The sequence below is a fragment of the Cetorhinus maximus genome, chromosome 2 (genome assembly GCF_964194155.1).
Source record: "Cetorhinus maximus chromosome 2, sCetMax3.hap1.1, whole genome shotgun sequence".
Lineage (NCBI taxonomy): Eukaryota > Metazoa > Chordata > Chondrichthyes > Lamniformes > Cetorhinidae > Cetorhinus > Cetorhinus maximus.
In genome coordinates, this window is record NC_135880.1 from 36,440,497 (window position 1) to 36,463,134 (window position 22,638).

At 41.6% G+C, this 22,638-nt stretch overlaps 1 protein-coding gene across 1 annotated transcript in view; it reads right to left on the minus strand.

Moving 5' to 3' along the window:
- jmy (junction mediating and regulatory protein, p53 cofactor) overlaps positions 1-22,638 on the minus strand; it is a 136,695-nt gene that overhangs the window by 109,624 nt on the left and 4,433 nt on the right. The window contains exon 2 of the mRNA XM_078563304.1: positions 8,550-8,723. Coding sequence (XP_078419430.1) covers positions 8,550-8,723 — 174 coding nt within the window. The remainder of the gene's footprint in view (positions 1-8,549; positions 8,724-22,638) is intronic.

The following is a 22,638-nucleotide window of genomic DNA, read 5'->3' on the forward strand; positions in this document are numbered from 1 at the left end:
ATTGGCTCAGTGATCTTTGTTCCCTGCTTTGCTTTATTCGTTTGTGGTACATAAGCATCGCTGGCAAAGCCAACATTTATTGCCCAGCCGTCTTCTTGAACTGCTGCAGACTGTGGAATGTCGGTAGATCCGCAGTGCAACTAGGAAGGAAGTTTCAGGATTTTGACACAGCAATGGTCAAGGGGCAGCAATATAGTTCAAAAAGTCAGGATGCAGTGCGACTTGAAGGGGAACTTGCAGGCAGTGGTGTTTCCATGTGTCCGAAGCCTTTGTTCTTCTAGATGGTAAAGATTGCAGGTTTCGAAGATGCTTTGGCGAGTTGCTGCAATGCGCCAATGGTGAAGCAAGTGAATGCTTAAGGTGATGAATGGGATGTCAACCACATGGGCTGCTTTGTCCTGGGTGAAGTCAATCTTCTTGAGAATTGTTGGAGCTGCACTCATTCAAGCAAGTGGAGAGCATTTCATCACACTCCTTATGCCTTGCATATGGTGGACAGGCGTTGGGGAGTCAGGGGGCGAATTACTTGCTGCAGAATTCCTAGCCTCTTACCTGATCTTTCCATTTTTTTCAGCAAGTACACTATTATCTGGACATTGAATCTCCTCAGGAACATCAATATTGTGGAGGTACTACACCAAGTTTTAGCTGCAGTACGAAAACTCCATTTTAATAAGTTAACAGCTTTTAATAACATATTGTGCGTAAGTTTTATTTAATTCACCCTAGCAGCATTTATATTCTTCCATTTACTCTTCTGCATGTCATATCTGAACCACTGTTTGAATAACTCCACAATCTTCAGCAACATAAAAAGGTTATCTTCTATTTATCGCCATTCAAACCTAAGATCACAACACTAAGTAAAAATGGTTCCTCATGTCACCTCCAGTTCTTTTGCCAATCACCTTAAATCTATGTCCTCAGGTTACCAACTCTCCTTATTTACTCTATCAAAACTATTCATAATCATCTCGATAAAATCTCCTCTTAACCAGAAAACTCCAGTTTCTCCAAATAACTGAAGTCCCTCAGCCTGGTAACCATCCTATTAAATCTCTCCTGCATCCTTTACAAAGCTTATTTCATATTTTATTGCAACAAAAAACACTCTACAGAACTGAAACAGATATTTAATCTTGGACTAAAAAGATATATCAGATGCCCTGTCTTTGATGGCTTTTTGTTAAATTATTAAAGATTTTGCTTTTGTACACAATCCCAAGATGTTAAGACACCTGAATTAAATTATTACAGTAACATCCAACAAGAACCAGCTGATATGGCACCTTAAACAATGCACTTAAAATATCATCCCTAAATTATAGACAAAACTAGATTTATCCCCCAAGAATCTACCTGTAAACTGTATTAAAATTGTATTAAAATATCATACTCCAAAACAGATAATCATATACAGTGTCATAACAGCACAAATCAAGTTACACTTTATTCGCATTCAGACACAGATTTCAACCACTATGTGCAATACATACAACTGATAAAGTACAGTGAAAAGAGCAGCATTCTTTTTTTGCTTTTTGTACAGCAACAGCTGGCAGTTTGTTTTGTCTTTGCTGACAGTTTGAAAGCCAAATATTTAAACTAGCTCAACAACTTGTCCACAAAGCAGTGTATCCAGAACAGGCCTGTGAACTCAGAAGCTCACTTCCACAAAGGAAAATTGCGAAATGACACTTAAAGCTTAACCAGTGATAACTTGTCTCACATTCCCCCCTCCTTAGGCAGTCCCTCGAGATCAGGGGTGGCTTCCTTCTACTCTGGTTTGAAAGGTTATGAAATGGCTAAGTCCAATGCACATTCTGCAAACTCTGCCAAATGCAGGGTAGGTGGTGCTTGGAGGATCAGGTAGATGAATTATTTGGAGACTTGTGTGCTCTCTCCGATGTCTCAACTTGACCTCTGCATGTACCCAAAGTTTCTCGATGTGTTCGGTGCCTTTCCGAATGAACCTTTCCCATTTTGATCAGTCACAAGCCAGAGAATCCCTTTAGTCAGCAGAGATGTTTGCCTTCTTCATGGATGCTTTGAGAACATCCCTAAAGCATTTCTGCTGTCCTCCTGGCAGTTTCCTGTCGTGACCGGGTTCTGAGTAGAGCAGTTGCTTCGGAAGTCCGGCGTCAAGCATACGAGCAACATGCCCTGCCCAGGGGGTCAGTTTTTGAGTGATTAGCACCTTGATGCTGGGCAAGTTGGCTTGGAAGAGGATGTTCTTGTTGGACTACCTTTCTTGCCACCGGATTTGGAAGAGCTTGCGAAGAGATACTTCGAGTGCTAAGGTAAATTGTCCGAGACTCTGAAGTATCTAGGACGCGGGACCTGAACTGGCATATCGGAGGCGATGATGAATTTCGTGGTCTATTTCTGCCTATGGCAAGAGGAGGCTCCCAAAGTATGCCTCACATTGGAAGAATGGGAAGTACTAAAGCACCTTTGATATACTTATTTTTTTTAAATGAGTTCAACAAGAAGGTAAAAGAAATTTGCATGATGCAAACTGAACAGTCCTAAAATAAATCTAGAAACAGAATTGCACCAAATAAACTGAACTGCAAGTAGAAATCACTGCCACCATTCTAGGGTAATTATTAAATCCCTGACTTTTCTGCCTATGGTTTTTTTAAAAAAATTCTTTCATGAGATCTGAGCATCGCTGGAAAGGCCAGCACTTGTTACCCATCCACAATTGTCCTTGAACTGAATGGCTTGCTAGGCTATTTCAGAGGGCAATTAAGAGTCAACCTCACTGCTGTGGGTCTGGAGTGACAAATAGGCCAGACCAGGTAAGGACAGCAGCTTTCCTTTCCTAAAGGACATTAGTGAACCAGGTGGGTTTCTAATGACAATCGATGATAGTTTTAACAGTGATTGAAGATGAGCCAACTAGGAAATTAGAACCTCTACCACTCAAAAAAGAGGCAGGAGGGGGTGCTGATTGACAGTGAGTTGTTTGACAGTGAAAGTGTCTCTGGGACATGTATTTACATCTGGTCAGACTGATGAGACAAAAGTCTCTTCTGTTTACCAGGGCTAATTGGCTTAAAATCCTCACTCTGGTCTATGAATTATTCCAAATCCTTTTTTGACCCTACTTAGGGATTACTCAACTACCTCATGGTAAAAGAGCCTCTAGGTGACAGTGATCATAACATTATAGAATTTCACGTTCTGTTGAAAGGGGAGAAGTGTCATCTAAGACTAGTGTTTCAAACCCAAATAAAAGTAATTATAAGGGTATGAGGGCAGAGCTGGCCAAAGTGAACTGGGAAACTAGGTGAAAAGGTAGGACAGTAGAAATGCAGTGGCAGATTTTTAAGGAGCTATTTAATAACGCTCAGCAAAGATTTATCCCATGAGAAAGACTCTTTGGGAAGGATGTATCATCCACGGCTAAATAAGGAACTTAAGGATTGTATCAAATGGAAAGAAACACTGTACAATCTGTAAAGATAACTGGTAGGCCAGAAGATTGGTCAGATTTTAAGAACCAACAAAGACTGACTAAAAAAAAACGAGGAAGAAAGCAGAGTATGAAAGAAAGCTAGCTCGAAATACAAAAGCAGATAGTAGGAGTTTTGGCAAGTATTTAAGAAAAGAATAACTAAAGTTGGTCCTCCTCTAAAGAGAGTGTCTTGGGGATTGATAATGGAAAATAAGAAAATGGCAGCGACATTGAATTTTGTGCCTGCCTTCACTTGAAAATTAAGAGATGAAAGGGATGGAGGCCTTTCCTCACAAATTTGATTGAATTCTTTGAGGATGTGACAAGAAGGGTTGATGAAGGTAGTGCAGTGGATGTTGTGTACATGGATTTTAGCAAGGCATTTGACAAGGTCCCACATGGCAGATTGGTTAGGAAAGTAAAAGCTCATGGGATTCAGGGTAATGTGGCAAATTGGATAAAAGGTTGGCTTTGTAACAGGAAACAAAGGGTAATGGTCGATGGATGCCCTTGCGAATGGAAAGTTGTCTCAAGTGGTGTTCCACAGGGCTCGGTGTTGGGACCCTTGCTGTTTGTGTTATATATTAACGATTTGGACCTGAACGTGGGGGGCACGATTGGGAAATTTGCAGATGACACAAAGATTGGCCGATTAGTGGATAGTGTAGAGGTTAGCCATAATCTCCAAAATGATATAGATGGGTTGGTGGAGCGGGTGGTGAAGTGGCAGATAGATTTTAACATAGAGAAGTGTGAGTTCATACATTTAGGGAGGTCAAACAGTTACAGGGATTACACAATAAATGGGAATATACCAAGAGGGGCAGACGAAGTGAGAGATCTTGACATACAAGTACACAGGTCCCTGAAGGCAGCAGTTCAAGTAGACAAAGTTGTAAAGAAGGCATATGGAATGCTCTCCTTCATTGGCAGAGGTATAGAATATAAAAGGAAGGATATAATGTTGGAATTGTATAAAACACTGGTGAGGCCACAACTGGAGTATTGCGTGCAGTTCTGGTCACCACATTACAGGAAGGAAGTAATAGCTCTGGAGAGAGTGCAGAGGAGGTTTACAAGAATGTTGCCAGGATTAGAAAAGTGTAGTTACAAGGAGAGATTGGATAGGTTGGGGTTATTTTCCTTAGATCAAAGGCAGCTGAGAGGGGACTTGATTGAGGTGTACAAAATTTTGAGGGGAATAGGTAGAGTGGACAGGATAAAATTGTTTCCCTTGGAGAATTCTAGAACCGAGGACAAAGTTTCAAGATAAGTGGCAGAAGGTACAGGGGGGACATGAGGAAGAACTTTTTTACACAGAGGGTACTGGGTGTCTGGAATTCGCTGCCCAAGTTGGTGGTAGAAGAAGAAACTCTAAACTCTTTTAAAAAGTACCTGGATCTGCACCTCAAGTGCTGTAAGCTGCAGGGCTATGGGCCGGGTGCAGGAAGGTGGGATTAGAAAGGGCACCTAGGTGTCCTCGGGCTGGCACAGACAAGATGGGCCGAATGGCCTCCTTCTGTGCTGTAACTTTTCTATGGTTCTAATCACCATCACCAGATGCTGGGGAAACTATTAGACCTAAAGGCTGACAAGACCCCAGGACCAGATGGCCTACATCATAGGGTCATAAAAGAAGTGGCTGCAGAGATAGTAGAGGCACTGGTTATAATCTCCCAAAATTCCTTACATTCTGGAAGGGTCCCAACAGATTGGAAATTGGCAAATATAACATCTATAACAAATGTAATTCAATAAAGGAGGGAGACAGAAAGCAGGAAACTATAGGCCAGTGGGGGCCCTCAACGGGGGTGTCCTCCCACTTTCCATCAGGGACCTGGAGTGGAAAGCGTTGCACGCAGCATCCCATACAACTGTAGGATGTGTTGGTTCACAGACTCCCAAGATGCCTGCATCTTTTGCAGCCGTGTGGAGTCTGACAACCACACTTATATAGGTTGTTGTAGGCTGCACCCCCTTTTGTTTCTTGAAAAACCTTTTACTGTTGTTCTGTTTGCACTTCAGTCCCATGCTCCTGATCTATGCGCACCCGGTGCGGAGAGGGGCGGGGAGGGAGGACCTCCTCATGAACCTGCTCCTGGGCGTGGCCAAGTTGGCCATTAACAGGTCTAGGTAGTGGGCAATCGAGGGGGTCATTCAACCCTACTGTCTGTCCCTCTTCTGCGGCAGGGTGTCCCTAGGAAGAGGGCACACGGTGTCCACTGGCACCAACAAGGCCTCTGTGCTCAGTGGTCACCACGGGGTCTGGGTTGCTTTATGGACTCCTTTATTCACATTTTGATTTAATGCTGGTAAGTTCCCTTTAAATTTTGTTTTTGTTTTTACAGTTTCCCTTTAAAGGGGTGCCTTTTATTTTATTGCTGATTTTGTTAATTTAGTTTATTTGGTTGGACTCAAAAGAGTTACAGGCCAGTTAACCTACATCCGTCATAAGGAAATTGCTAGAATCCATTATTAAGGATGATAGCAAGATTACTTGGAAAATTTTAAAATGATCAGGCAGGGTCAACATGGATTTGTGAAAGGGAAACCATGTTTACGAATTCATTAAAGTTTTTTGAGGAAGCAACAAGCCAGGTGGATGAAGGGGAACCTGTAGATATGGTGTTCCTGGATTTGCAAAAGGCATTTGATAAGGTGTCACAAAGGTGCCACTACACTAGATAAGAACACGGAGTAGGGGGTAAGATATTGGCATGGATAAAGGATTGGTTAGCTAACAGGAAGCACAGAGTAGGCAAAAATGGGTCTTTTTCAAGCTGGCAAGCTATAACTAGTGGAGTGGCACAGGGATCAGTGCTGAGACCTCAACTATTTACAATCTACATCAATGGCTTGGATGAAGGGACCAAACGTATGATTGCTAAATTTGCCAATGATACCAAGGTAGGTAGAAAAGTAAGTTGTGAAGAGAAGGTAGAGTGTCTGCAAAGGGATATAAATAGGTTAAGTGAGTAAGCAAAAAATTGGCAGATGGAGTATAATGTGGGAAAATGTAAACTTGGTCTACTTTGGAAGGAAGAATAGAAACAGTGATGGATCGCAGATCCCGGTGGTACAGAGAGGTCTGGGTGCCCATGGATCACAAAGTTAGTATGCAGGTACAGCAAGTGATTAGGAAAGCAAATGGAATGTTGGCGTTTATTGCAAGGAAAATGGAATATAGAAGTAGTGAAGTTTTGATGCAGCTGTTCAGGCCCTTTATGAGACTATATCCCAGGGGTATTGTGTACAGTTTTGTTCTCCTTATTTGAAAAAAGATATAATTGCACAGGAAGCAGTTTAGAGAAGGTTTACTCGACTCATTCCTGGATGAAGGGCTTATCTTATGAAGAAAGATTGAACAGATTGGGCCTATACTCATTGGAGTTCAGAAGAATGAGAGGTGATCTTATTGGAACACACAAAAGATCCTGAGGGGGCTTGATAGAGTGGCTACCAGGAAGATGTTTCCTATTTTGGGGAGACTAGAACTAGGGGACACAGTTTAAGAATAAGAGGTCTCCTTTTTAAAATGGAGATGAGATGATCTTTTTCTCTCCAAGGGTCATTAGTATGTGGAATTCTCTTTCCCAGAAAGCAATGGAGGCTGGGTCATTGAATTTATTCAAGACTGAGTTAGATAGATTTAACCCTGAAAAGTGTGAGGTGATACACTTTGGAAGGAGTAATTTGACGAGAAAGTACTTAATGAACGGCATGACACTAGGAAGTTCTGAGGAACAAAGGGACCTTAGCTTGTGTGTCCGTAGATCTCTGAAGGTGAAGGGGCATGTTAGTGGGGTGGTGAAAAAGGCATATGGGACACTTGCCTTTATCAATCGAGGTATAGATTACAAAAGTAGGGAGGTCATGTTGGAGTTGTATAGAACCTTGGTGAGACCACAGCTGGAGTACTGTGTGCAGTTCTAGTCGCCACATTATAGGAAGGATATGATTGCACTGGAGATGGTGCAGAGGAGATTCACCAGGATGTTGCCTGGGATGAAACATTTAAGTTATGAAGAGAGGTTGGATAGACTTGGGTTGTTTTCGTTGGAGCAAAGAAGACTGAGGGACGACCTGATCGAGGTGTACACGATTATGAGAGGCATGGACAGGGTGGATAGGGAGCAGCTGTTTCCCCTTAGTTGAAGGGTCAGTCACGAGGGGACACAAGTTCAAGATGAGGGGCAGGAGGTTTGGGGGAGGGGGGGTGTGTGGGATGTGAGGAAAAACCTTTTTACCCAAAGGGTGGTGATGGTCTGGTATGCACTGCCTGGGAGGGTGGTGGAGGCGGGTTGCCTCACATCCTTTAAGAAGTACCTGGATGAGCACTTGGCACGTCATAACATTCAAGGCTATGGGCCAAGTGCTGGTAAATGGGGTTAGGTAGGTAGGTCAGGTGTTTCTCATGTGTCGGTGCAGACTCGATGGGCTGAAGGGCCTCTTCTGCACTGAGAGATTCTGTGATAGATTTTTGATAGACAAGGGCGTCAAGGGTTATGGGGGATGGACAGAAAAGTGGAGTTGATGCCACAACCAGATCAGCCATGATCTTATTAAATGGAGGAGCAGGTTCGAAGGGCCGAATGGTCTACTCCTATGTCCTTATGTCAACACCATCTTCAAAATTGCACCACCACTCATACACACATACATAAACAGAGCCCGAGGGTATGTCCATTGTCCCTCTGCTCCACTATTTACTACTGAAGCCATCTCTGCGCCAGTGTCTAGAATTCATTACCTAAATTGCTCTGCCTCACTACATGCCTTTGAAAGCCATCTTCATAGCCCAACTCTTGGTGCAGTTTTCAGTCACCTTGCATGCTTCTTGTACAAAAGGCTCAGCATCCTTTCCCTTTCTTCCCTGAAGAGCAGCCTTGGAACATTTTTCTATGATAAGGTAATTCTATAAATGCAAATTATGAACAGGACATCGCAGATAATTCTATTTAAGGTGGGCCTGTGTAAAGCACATTAGGTCTCATTTGTGAAATAAGCTGTGCATTTCACTTTCCCATGTTCCTCTATGTACTTCTCTATTTACACGCCAAGAAAGAGCTGGACTGCAATCTCTTACCTTTATCTGCTGACGTCGCAGCATGGCCAGTTCTCTCATATCTCTGAACGGTTGCAGTAGATATTGGTAGAGTTCTGTAGTTGCTTCAGACAAAGCAACATAGGCATCATCTTCTTCCTGGTAAAGTTCCAGCAGTTCCACCATAACCTCTGTAATCTTGTGCTTCTCCAGCAGCTATGTGCAAATCAGAATTTGTTTTACTATTTGAAAATCTCAGTCAATCTCAATTCTTGACTGCTGTTAATAGTTTGTACATTGACTCTGGCAAACTCTCTGGTTATTAATATATTTGAATACAGAAGTCCAGTGTAAGAAATGCAAGCAGTGAAACATGTAATGCCCCGAAAGCAACACTTCATTGCAAACTTGTACTTTGCATTCAACTTCAACATTAACCATGTTGATGTGGGCAATTTAATTCTTATCTGGGGACACTACAGACTCTTCAGGATGCTAGATTCACTAGTCAGAATACTTAAGAGAAAAAACAGATGTGGTTGAATGAAGATGTAATACCAGGTTCGACAGAAATGAGAGAGTCATGCACGAGACAAATAGCTGAAATGAGAGGCCATAAATATGAAATTAAATGCATAAAACTTACAGCAGAGAGCAGAAGAAATTTTGTGTCTCATAACTGTGAAGCTATGAAATTCACTTCAAGGGTTATAGTTTAAGGAAAAAACAATGTCAAACTCAATTTGCTTGGATAACTGGATGAAGGTAAAGAGATTAAAGGGATAGGGGAGCAGGGTAGGCCAATGGCTCATGTGAAGAGTAAACACCAACATGGACTCGTTGAGTTTAAAGACCTATTTCCGTGCTTTAACTTCCATGCGTTCATATGTATGAAACCTTTTGTACGAGTTAGAGTACCAGTTACTTCTGTGACACTAATAGAAAGATCAGAAAAGTGAAAAAAAAAACTGGTTCAGGGATAAGCAGCAAAAAATTATTGAAAACCACACCAAGCTATTGTGTTAAATTGACTACGTCTAAAGGCAAAACCTTTATTATTATAAATTACCTTAAACAACGTGGCCTTTAGCATACTCCCATCTCTAATCAACTGGCTAATTCAGCTAATCTCCCTCTTCACAATTTGCTATAAACCACAATTTGATGTCATCAGCAAATTTTAATTCTGTTCCCTCAATTCCCAAGTCCAGATCATTTTATACGTAAACAAGAGCAATTCCAACACGTACTCATTTGAAATACCATCACGATGTGTTCCCAGCTAAAGAAACATCCCTTATCACTTTATTTTCCCTTTTATTTTCAGCCCTCCAATAATCTTTATTCATGCGGCCACATCCTCCTTACTTTCCATGTGTTATGACCTTTGTTAAAAGTCTTTAAGGTAGTACCTTATCAGATTCTTTTCAATTTATATTAAGATCATTATGCAACACATCTGATTATTTTATTATTAAAGATTTTAAATTATTATTATTTTGAAGAATTAGGGTGTAAAACATTTACAATTACATATACATTTAGACATCTGTCTTAATTTACAGCACAACTAACAGTCATACCCTGCCTCTAGCAACTGCACTGTAATATAAGCAGAAGGATTCTAGTGGCTTGAAGGAAAATAATTGCTCCTATGCCAGTAGAGGCCAAAAATGGCAATGACAGTGGAGTCAATGGTTTGCCAAATAGAAATAGGCATTCAGAATAAGCTGACCATTGAATCAAGTGTCATTAACGCATTCCGGAAGCAAGTAGATGTCTGGTGAAAAAAAGGAGATTGAAGACTAAGCTGAGAATGTTAGATACAGATCAACCAAAAACAGGTTATTTTTGCTATGTCATAGCTAATTAAAATGTTTTAAATTTTATTATAAATTGCAAGACAAGTAACATTAAGACATTGGTTTGTAACTTTTCCTTCTCCTGCATAACTATCAAATTCAATCATAATATAGTCATTATTTGCAAGATGTTGTCTCATCATCAGGTTGCTAACTAGTTCTGGTATATTACTCGGCTACATCCAGTATAGCCCGTTCCTTGGATCTAAAACATATTGGTACTAAATAATTAGGAAAGTCAATAGAATGTTATTGTTTATTGCAAGGGGAATTGAATAGAAAAATAGGGAGGTTATGCTTCTGTTGTACAGGACACTGGTGAGACTATTTGAGTATTTAGCTCCTCATTTAAGGAAGGATGTAAATGTGTTATAAGCAGTTCAGAGAAGGTTTACTAGACTAATACCAGGAATGGAAGGTTGTACAGGCTAGGCTTGCATCCACTGGAGTTTAGAAGAGTAAGAGGTGACTTGATCGAAATCTTTAAGATCCTCAGGTGTCTTGACAGGGTGGATGCGGAGAGGACGTTTCCTCTTGTGGGAGAATCTAGAACTAGGGGCTCACTGTTTAAAAATAAGGGGTCACCCATTTAAGAAACAGATGAGGAGAACTTTTTTCTCTCAGAGGGTTGAGAGTCTTTGGAACTCCCTTCCTAAAAGGCAACGGAAGCAGGGTCTTTGAATATTTTTAAGGCAGAGCTAGATAGATTCTTGATGAACAAGGGGGTCAAAGTTTATCGGGGAGGTTACAATCAGGTCAACCATGATCTTATTGAGTGGTGCAGCAGGCTCGAGGGGCTGATTGGCCTACACCTATTCCTGCTTCTAATTTGTACGTTAGTATGGTCCCAATATTAAGACAAAATTTTGCAGGTCAGAAAGTCTAATTAATTTTTTCCTTTTGGGTTTTGCTCACCAAGCTGCAGTTGGGCGTGATATGTGCCCACATGAAGCAATTTCAACTCAACTATTTAAAGAACTAATGCAAATGTGGAATTTTGAGGAGCCAGGAGGTTTTGGAAGAAAACGGTGAAGGTTAGTGAACATGGATATGGGTTGAGCAGCCCAGTGACATCACCACTATGCCACCATCTCCCCTGAGTGTAACAAGCGATAGAGACGACTGTAAATGGAAGGCAACGTCATAGATCAAAGCGCTCTAACATCTCACCTTTGCACCCCCATTCCAACCAGTACCCAACATACTGCTTCATCTCCTGATCGTTGTGTCTGTCAATGCACAGGTGTAAGTGGAGAAGTTTTTGGTCAGGCCCTCACTGAAAAACCCAAAGGACACTGGCCAAATGCTACTCAGAAGGGATCTTAGCAGCTTACCTCTACCTCTGTTGAAGCCACATCCTCAGTAGAAAGTGTAAGAGAAAGTCATAGTAATTCATCAAGAGTATGGCACATTGGTGTTTGAGAAAATGTTATGTTAAAACTCTTTTTAAATGAAAAAACATAAAAGGCAACGATGTGCACCACTTCTCTATCTTGCCCATTATTGCATCGCAAGTGCCAATACACCCTTTCAGTTGCTTCATGTTGAATGTCAATAATATGACAGGATTCACTTAGGGACTAAGTGGGAGTGGGCTGAAGGATTTCAATTTTCTTTCGTCCAGTATGAGTCACTAGCTGAACCTTCAAGCAATTAGAGCATCTCAGGTAGCAATGTACACAGCTAGTCTGGTAATGGATCGCCCATTTTCATTTTTCTTGTTGCCTTGTCGTCCTCCTCTCCGACGTTCTTGTCATCAGATGGTGATTGATGAATGCCTTGGTTATTCTCCACTTCTAAGCCTTCTGCTGTGCAATGTTTTTCAGGGCAGAGCACACCACTATCAATCCAGACAAACTCACTGGCAAGTATTAATAGCATATCCAGACCTGTGTAGGCACCTGAAGTGCTTCTTCAACATGCTAGTGCCTTATTGGATGACAACTGGTGGTCATGTGGCTCTTGCTGTACCAATCTTGTGCCTGATTAGTGGGGTTCCTCAAAAAAGTCAAGAGTCAAGTTTGACTCCTATAAACCAGCCATTAATTCTATTCCTTGGTACGAGGGCATTTGGAATGTTAGAAACTGCCTCAGCATAAAAGCGTCAGGAACACCTCCAAGGAAATGTAACACATATCAGCTGTACATTGATGGAATGAAATCCATGGCAGTTGATAAAATCTCTTGGCTTATCTGGCTGTCTCACATTGCCTCGTGTGCAACTGATAGCATCCTATATCCATGGGAAGCCAGCCAAAGAGACAAAACCAACCGCCCATACATTCTGGCTAGTTTTGTAACAGCAGACATTGACAATTCGACACTCTGGCAAACAACTCATCCGAGTCCTGTTTTATACATTTATTTGCACTGACTGAGAAACCCTCAAGATCTCTCCAGATCGCCATCGTGCATCTCTCTCTCATGCATTTGCAGATGCCGCCACATCACAGCATTGCTGCCATGGATGTGATTGATTCCTCGTCCATTGTCATTCCGCAACCATCAATGGCGTGTCACCCTAATGTTGTCCATTTGAGAGACATGTCTCAGAAGTTTGGAAGCTCTGATCACAAGAGCTCTCTGTGAAGCATTTGTCATAGGAACTGAGAAGGCAGTAAGCACTGAACCTTTATTCATATCAGGCAAACAGAACTTTAAACACTCCCATGAAGAGTTGCTCAGACGCACTTGTATTTCACTGGCAAGTTTCCTGATCCCTGGGAAACCCAGAGCATTAACATTCCCCCCAATATTCTAGAAGACAGTTTCAAAATTAATAATAATAAACTGCCTTTACTAATTGAGCTGGTTTGCTTCTCCAAATCCATGTGAATATTAAAATCTCTCAATATAACCACTTTGTTTTTACTAATTTTTTTTCCTGACGTCAGTATCCATATACTCTCCCTCAAAACTACACCACCTTAACAAAGGAAGAGGAGTAGACCATTCATCTGCTCAAGCCTGTTTCACCATTCAATCTGATCATGGTTGACTTGTATCTTAATGATGCTTATCCACTTGGTTCCACAGCCCTTAGCTACCCTTACCGAACAAAAATCTATCAATTTCAGTTCTTAATTTTTCAATTGACCTAGCCTCAGCAGCTTTTTGGAGAATGGGGTTCCAGATTTCCACTACCCAGGAGTTTGATAGACAACTCCTGTCATGGTATTACATTCTTTGCTGTTTCATAACACTCCATTAATCTTTCCATTGCCTGATCACTCTTACTGATACCCTTCCTATTTACTGCAATAGTTTTCATTAATCAAAATTGCTATTCCATCTTTCTTCCCCAATTTCCCCTTTTAAAGATCCAATATCTGAGAATATATAAGATTTTTCATTATAAAATCATGCTCAGGCTGCATCTGGATCTCTGTAATGGCTACTACATCACAACCTCTAACACAGTCAACCAAAAGTCTGTTACCCCATATCCAAACTCGCATCAAGTCCCATTCATTTATCATCCCTGTGCTTGCTGACCTACGATGGCTCCCAGTTAAGCAACACCTATTTTAAAATTCTCATCTTCGTTTTAAAATTCCTCCATGGCCTCATCCCTCCCTATCTCTATAACCTCTCCCACAACCCTCCGAGATATCTGTGCTCCTCCAATTTGGGCCTCTTGTGCATTCAATTTTTAATTGCTCCACCATTGACAGCCATGCCTTCAGCTGACGAGGAGGTGTCAGCTGTGGCTCAGTTCATAGCATCCTCGCCTTTGAATCAGAGGGTTATGGGTTCATGTCCCACTCCCGGAAACCAAGAACTGTGATTGTACTCGAAAGAGTTGCAATCTGTGACTGTTGGTAACTCGAAAGAGTTTCAGCTGACGAGGCTCTAAGTTCTGCAGCTGCTTTCCAAATCCTCTCCATATCTCTCTCTTCCCCAAAGTGACCTTTCTGACCAAGTTTTTGGTCATCTGCCCCATAATTTCCTTTTACGGCTCTGTGTCAATTTTTGCTTGATAACACTCTTGTGAAATGCCTTGAGGTATTCCGCCTACATTAAAGTTGTTATATAAATGTAAGCTATTGTTAAATCTGAATTTGCGCTTCTGACTTAATTTGTTTTTCGTCTTATGCTATGTGTATTAGAGTACAGAACTCTTATTTGTTATAGGGTAACTGTCTCCTTTCTATATATATATATATATATATATATATCCTGCTTTTTTTCTAGCACTTTGTGTCTTACAATGTGGATTTGTCTCTCCCACCCGCTAGTTAGTTTAAATTGTTCCAAACCCATTTACACTTTTTGCAAAGAACATGGATGCCTCTTCAGTTCAAGTGAAGATCATCCTATCTATAACGTTTTCCCTCCCAGCTTAGTCTAATTCCCTCTCCTCCAAAGTTGAATAGTCCAGGCTTTTATTTTCTAAAATTTAGAAACAGGTAAAACAGCCTTCAGTGCATGGACACACAGAGCTAAAAGAGGCGGCGATGGCGCAGTGGTATTGTCGCTGGACTTGTAATCCAGAGGCCTAGGGTAATGCTCTGGAGGCCTAGGTTCGAATCCCACCTCAGCAGATGGTGGAATAAAAAAAATCTGGAATTAAAAGTCTAATGATGACCATGAAACCATTGTCGATTGTTGCAAAAACCCACTTGGTTCACAAATGTTCTTTAAGGAGGCAAGAATGCTGTGATTCCAGGCCCACAGCAATGTGGTTGACTCTTAAATTCCCTCTAAACAAGGGATGGGCAATAAATGCTGGCCTAGCTAGCAGTGCCCACGTCCAACGAATAAAATAAAAAGAGGAAAAGGTTCTTGTCCTTAAACAGAAAGTTTAGCTTTTTGGAAGCATCTTTAGCAACAGACAAAATATGGGGGTGCCTTTTGAGTTCAGAGATGCAAAACTAAGTTTGTTACATTTGAAGAGAAATGAAGAAACTGTGCATTTGAAGAATTAGAACAATTAATTTTTGGGTCGTTAAGTATACTCAAGGCTGAGATAGACAGGTTTTTATTCAATAGGGGAATCAAGAGTTATGGGGAAAAGTCAGGAAAGTGGGGCTGAGGATTATCAGATCAGCCATGATCTCATTGAATGGCGGAGCAGACTCAATGGGTCAAATGGTCTACTTCTGATCCTCCATCTTATGGTCTTATCTATAAAAGCATGGAGGAAGCCAGGATGTAGTGATTCAATTACTGTACCAAGGGGGAACTGGAAGTTGTGTGCCCTGGAGGAGCGTGCTTTGAAGGAAGTTGAGTGAAATGAATCAAACAATGGACTTGGACAAATCAAACAGACTTGGAAAAGAGGTACACTAACTCATGAGAAGAAAAAATGAGGGGGGAAATGGTAGTCCTACTTGCAAGAGTAAAGTAACAAGCACCACTGCACATTTTGAAAGGAATAGAATAGAGAAAATGCAGGTGAACATTCATCTGAAGTTGTGTGGTAAAAAATCTTTGACATTCCACAGTAATTTACAATGCAGAGTATCTAACTGGAAAACACTGTATAACAAAAAAGTGCAACTGAAGCCCAAGTGACACAGCAGTTCGTCAATCATTTACAAGCAGTAAGGTAGACAAATATTGTGATGCAATGCCTCTGGACTGCTATCTTGAATGTCAGGCATGAGTAGTCTGAGAGGTTATATAAACACAAAAAGCCACAATCCGCATCTCAGTGGTAAGAAACCTCCAACGACAAGTGTAAACACTGTACCATTTGAATAACCCTTATTCAAAAAAGCTTGCAAGTGTAAGTCCAGTAAATGCAGGCCAGTCAGGTTAACTTAGTTGGTGGGAGAGCTTTTTAGAAATGAAAATACAGGACAAAATTAGTCACCTGGACAAATGTGGATTAGTTAAGGAAAGCTGGCACAAATGAATTAAGGACAAATTCAACTTGATTGATTTTTTTTTGATGAAGTAATAGAATGATGATGAGGGTAATGCAGTTAGTGTGGTGCAGAAAAGGTTTACAAAATGGTTCCAAAGATGAGGCACTTCAGTTACATGGATAGATTGGAGAAGCTGGGGCTGCTCTCCTTAGGAAAGTTTGACAGGAAATTTGATAGAGGTGTTCAAAATCATGACCAGTCTGATCAGAGCAGATAGGGAGAAGTTGTTCCCATTGGTGGAAGGGTCAAGAACCAAAAGACACTGATTTAAGGTGTAAGGCAAAAGAACCAAAGGCAACATGAGGAAAAACTTATCCTTTTTACACAGTAAGCAGTTAGGTTCTGGAAGGCATGCCCGAGAGTGTGGTGGAGACAGATTCAACCGTGGCTTTCAAAAGGGAATTGGATAGAGAAAAAACGAGCAGGGCTACAGGGAAAGGGCAAAGGACTGGGAAGTGGGACTAGCTGAGTACTCTTTGCAGAGAGCCAGCATGAACTCAGTGGGCCAAATGGCGTCCTTCTGTGCTATAACTATTTTATGTGGGCAATGCAGACAAAGCCAAATTTTATTCCAACCATAGCTGTTCTGATATGGTGCTGTGGACCTTTCCTGATGTTCCTGCCACAACAGCATTCAGTAGGGAATTGGAGAATTCTGACCCAGCAACAATTATGTATATCCAAGTCAGGTTCATGTGTGACTGGAGAGGAAAATGGAGCTGATGGTGTTTCCATAACATTGCTGCTCTTAACTGGAAGAGGCCATGGGGGAAGGAGATGCTTTCACAGTTACCTCAGTGAGTTGCTGCAGTGGATCTTTTAAATCATACATACGCTAGGATGCCAGAGGGCATGGATGCTAAGTCCAGTGGCAGGAGCACTAATCAAGTGAACTGCTCAGTTCTCAATGTTATTGAGCTTGGCTCTGAATCTATACCCATCTAAGTGAGTAGCAAATATTCCATCATGCTTCTGACAAGAAATGTAGATGGAGGAGGGGTTTAAGGGGCATGCGGTGAGCTGGACCTCACCCAATTCTGTCCTGTTCTTATAACTTGTGTTCATATGGCTGAGTTAGTTCAGCTTCTGGTTAATAGTGATCACCAGGATGTTGTTTGTGAAGGATTCAGCAAACCTGATGGCACTGAGGGTCAAGGAGAGTTGGCTGAGCTTTCACTTGTTCAATACAGGACATTACAAGACACTTGTGTAGCATGAACGCTCCATGCCACTTTTCTATCCAAATTTGGCATGAGCTACTATCTTACTGGAAGAGTTGTGAATGAAGATGAACTCTACATAATTGACAGCAAGCAGTCCCCACTGCCAGCCTAATGACATAGGGAAGGACATTAATGAAGCAATTGAAGATGCTTAGGCCAAGAATATTCCCTGAGGAATTCCTGCAATGATGTCCTGGGGCTGTCATGATCAGCCTTTGACAAACCATTTTTCTTTTGTCAAATGTAACTCCAACAATGGAACGGTTTCCTCTTTAACCCCACATCGTAGATTTTTATTGGGAAATTTGAATAATTTGTGCAGAGGTTAGTGTGTCTGTTATTGCTGTAGTATTTAAAAAAAAGGTGAAAACAGAATTTATTAGTTAAGAACTGTAACGTTCGCACCATGCAAGAGCCAGGCAATGATCATCTCCAACAAGAGAGAATCTAGCCATCTCTGCTTGACATTCAATGGCAATAGCATCAATTAAACATTCACTCCCTCCACCACCAGTGTATAGTGGCAGCATAACATAAGAAATAGGAGTAGGCCATTCGACCCCTCAAGCCTGCCCCGCCATTCAATAAGATCATGGCTGATCTGCCCCAGGCCTCAACCCCTCTTTCATGCCAGCTCCTCATAGCCCTCAACTCCCCAATATTTCAAAAATCTATCTACCTCCTCTTTAAATACTTTCAGTAATCTAGCCTCCACAACTCTCTGGGGTAGAAAATTCCAGACATACACTCAGAGAAGAAATTCCTTCACATCTTAGTTACAGAATAAGGGGACACTCATTTAAAACTATGTCCCCTAGTTCAAGATTTGCCCACTAGTGGAAACATCTTCTCAACATCTCCCTCAGAATCTTATACGTTTCAATAAGATCACCCCTCATTCTTCTAAACTCTAATGAGTAAAGGCCTAATCTGTTTAGCCATTCTTGATAAGTCAACCTCTTCATCCCAGGAATCAGCCTAGTGAATCTCTTTTGAACTGCCTCCAATGCCAGTATGTCTTTTCTTAAATTCGGGAACTAAAACAGTACACAGTACTACAGATGTGGCCTCACCAACACCTTGTTACAGCTGTAACAAGACTCACCTAGTTTTAAACTCCAACCCCCTAGTAATACAGGTCAACACTCCATTTGCCTTCTTAATCACTTGCTGTACTTGCATGCTAACTTTTTGTGTTTCATGCACAAGAACACCCAGATCCCTCTGTGCTGCACTTTTTTGGAGTCTCTAGCCATTTAAATAATAGTCTGCCTTTTGATTCTTCCTACCAAAGTGCATAACCTCACACTTTCCTACATTAAACTCCATCTGCCAAGTTTTTGCTCACTCACTCAACCTATATCGCTTTGCAGATTCCTTATGTCCTCATCACAACATGCCTTCCCACCTATTTTTGTATTGTCTGCAAATTTGGATACAATACACTATGCCCCCTCCTCCAAGTCATTAATAGAGATAGTAAATAAATGAGGCTCTAGGACTGATCCTTGTGGCGCTCCACTAGTTACATCTTTCCAACCTGAAAAAGACCCATTAATCACGACTCTGTCTTCTATGTGTTAACCAATCCTCAATCCATGCTAATATATTACCCCCAATACCGTGAGCTCCTATCTTGAGCTATAAACTTTTATGTGGCACCTTATCGAATGCCTTCTGGAAATCCAAATACGCTACATCTGATATCTTTGGGATGTTTATCATGTCCTCCACTGTGAAGACTGTTGCAAAATATTAGTTTAAATTATCTGCCATTTCACTGTTCCCCATTATCAATTCTCCAGCTGCATCCTCAAAGGGTCCCACGCTCACTTTAGCCACTCTTTTTCTTTTTATATACCCGTAGAAGCTCTTGCTATTTGTTTTTATATTTATTGCCAATTTACTTTCATAATCAATTTTCTCCCTCTTAAAATTCCCAATCCTCTGGCCTACCACTAGTTTTCACTGTTTTGTATGCCTTAGTTTTTGATTGGATACTCTCCTTGACCATCTTTGTTAACCATGGGTGGTTCATCCTTCTCATCGAGTCCTTCTTTTTGACCGGCATAAATTTTTGCTGAGCGTTATGAAATATCTGTCACTGCTCATCCACTGATCTTCCCCTTAGTCTATTTTCCCAGCCCACTTTAGACAACTCTTTCTTCTTACCTCTGTAATTACCTTTATTTAAGTTGAGGGCACTGGTTTGAGACCCATGTTGCTCACCCTCAAACTGAATTTGAAATTCTACCATGTTGCGATCGCTACTAACTACGATATCTCTTACTGATCCCAACTCATTACACATTACTAGATCTAAAATAGCCTGTTCCTGGTTAGGCTCTGCAACAATACTGTCTAAGAAACAATCCCTGATGCACTCTACAAATTTATCTTCCATGTTACCCCTGCCAATCTGACTTGTCCAGTAAATATGCAGATTAAAATAACCGATGATAATTGCAGCGCCCTTCTTACACACCTCCATTATTTCCCAATTTATATTTTGTCCTACAGTGGGGCAACTCTTCGGAGGCCTACAGACAACTCCCACCCTTGACTTCTTCCCCTTGCTATTCCCCATTTCCACCCAAACTGAGTTCACATCATGATCTATTGCACCTATATCACTACTCACCACCGCACTAACATCTTCCTTTATTAGCAAAGCTACCCCACCCCCTTTTTCTTTTTGCCTATTTATCCAGAACATCGAATAGTCTTAAATATCGAGTTCCCAGTCTTGGTTACCCTGCAACCACGTCTCTGTAATAACTATCACGTCATATTCATTTATTTCTATTTGTGCCGTCAATTCATATATCTTGTTACAAATACTGCATGCATTCAAATAAAGAGCTTTAAGTTTTGACCTTTTACCATTATTACTCATTCTGGTTCTAATTTCTGCTGTACTCTTCTGCTTATATTTTCAGCCCCTTCCTATCACACTTTATCGTTTGTCTCTTCACTACCCTGCACCTCTGCTCTCTTGTTTCTTTTTGATTTTTTAAACTTCCCTTCAATTGAATCTTCCCCCCAATTAATTAGTTTAAAGTTCTACCTACAACCCTAGTTATGCAATTTGCCAGGACACTGGTCCCAGCATGGTTCAAATGAAGCCCGTCCCAATGGAGCAGCTCTCTCCCTCTCCAGTACTGGTGCTAGTGCCCCATGAATCGGAACCCATTTCTCCCACACCAATCTTTGAGCCATGCGTTTACCTCTCTAACCTTATTTACCCTACACCAATTTGCACGTGGACCCCTCCCACTCCAAATTCCTCTCCAGTCCAGAAGAGCTGTCCTTAACCTTGACACTGGGTAGGCAACACAGCCTTCGGCACTCTCTGTCTTCGTTGCAGAGAACAGCACCTATTCTCCTACTTATGCTATACCCTATTACTACTACATTTCTCTTTTCATCCGCACTTGAATGACCACGATGCTGTGGTCAGTTCGTTCATCCTCCCTGCAGTCTGTGCCCTTGTCCAGTGGGTACGAGGTTCTTGTTCCCGGTATGGACAAGGGCACTGGCTGAGGCTCCTCCAAAGCTAAATTCTGGATCCTCATACCTGCCTCACTCACAGTCACACTATCCTGTCCCTGACAACAGTCCAAATTTGACACAATTAATCTAAGGGATGTGACCATGTCCTGAAACACGATGTCCATGAAACTCTCCCCCTCCCCAATGTGTCGCAGTGTCTGAAGCTCAGACTCCAGCTCATCAACCCTGAGCCAAAGTTCCTCGAGCAGCTGCAGATGTGGTCACTGTGGATCGCACCAGCGTCCACCAGTTCCCACATACTACAGCTGCAACACATCGCTTGCCCAGCCATCTCTATTCTATTTAATTAATTTGGATGGTAAATATTTTAAGAGTGAATTTCTTAACTGTACATTTCAGCTTTAATAACATCTCCTGATTAAACCACTTGGCCAATCAAAAAAGACACAGAAGAGATACTCACCAATACCTACGTGTTTTCCTGTGATGTCACACTTCAGCTCTGACAGGTAGAAACAGGTTGAAGGGGCTCTCTGCCGCTAGTTTTTATCTCCCGCCGCCACTGCCCTTCTCACGTAAGTCCGCTCTCCGTGTGCTCAAGTCCCAGGGTTTCCCTCTTGCACTCTCCACTAGGTGCTGCTGACTGCCTGGTTCGGCATTCTCCTCTTGCATTCTCCTCTAGGTGCTGTTGACTGTCTGTCCCAGGGTCCTCCTCTCGCACTCTCCACTGTGTACACTATATGCAAGATGCCCTGCAGCAACTCACCAAGCCACCTTTGACAGCACCTTCTAAATCCACGACCTCTACCCCCTCAAGGACATCAGATTCATGACAGCACCACCATCTCTAAACTCCCCTCAAAGTCACATACTATCTTGACTTGGAACTATATTGCCATTCCTTCACTGTCGCTGGGTCAAAAATGTGGAATTCCCTTCCTAACAGCACAGTTGGTGTGCTTACACTTGACAGACTGCAGCAGTTCAAGAAGGTGGCTCACCACCACCTTCCCATGGGCAATTAAAGATGAACGACAAATGCTGGCCTTGCCAGCGGTGCTCGCATCTCATGAAAGAATAAAAACTCATGGTTAAGCTCAACTTGAACAACAGATTCAAAATTCTTGCATGTGTTCACTACAGGACACAAATAGTTACTCTGAGAGGCAGCTTTAACGCTCCATAGTTTTGGTACTCCTGACTGCAAAAGGCATGTGCCATACAGGGTCAGTCATTTAAAGTGGTGGCATTTATGCAGGACCATCAAGTATGAAATATTCACAGTATATCTATGCGGTAGATTTTTGATGAAACCAATGTAAAGAGACAGACACCCCAGCAACCAATTTGCTAGCGTAAATTATGTAACAGAACTAGAATAGATGGTCAAATTCTAAAAAAAAACTGCAAATTTTGGAAGTCAGCAAATAAAAATAGTAAATTTTGGACTTAACAATTAATGCTTTCATTAACAAAAATAAATTTGGATTAAGCAATGTTCAGCTACATAAACTATGGTGCTAAAATGCATAACATCCAAGGAATCGAATTAATTCTAGTCAAACAAAACAAAAAACAGCTTCAGAATCACAAATCACACAGAAAGCCACCATATAGCCCGCTGTGCCTTCATAACTCAATTGCAGCTTTTTATTCTAAC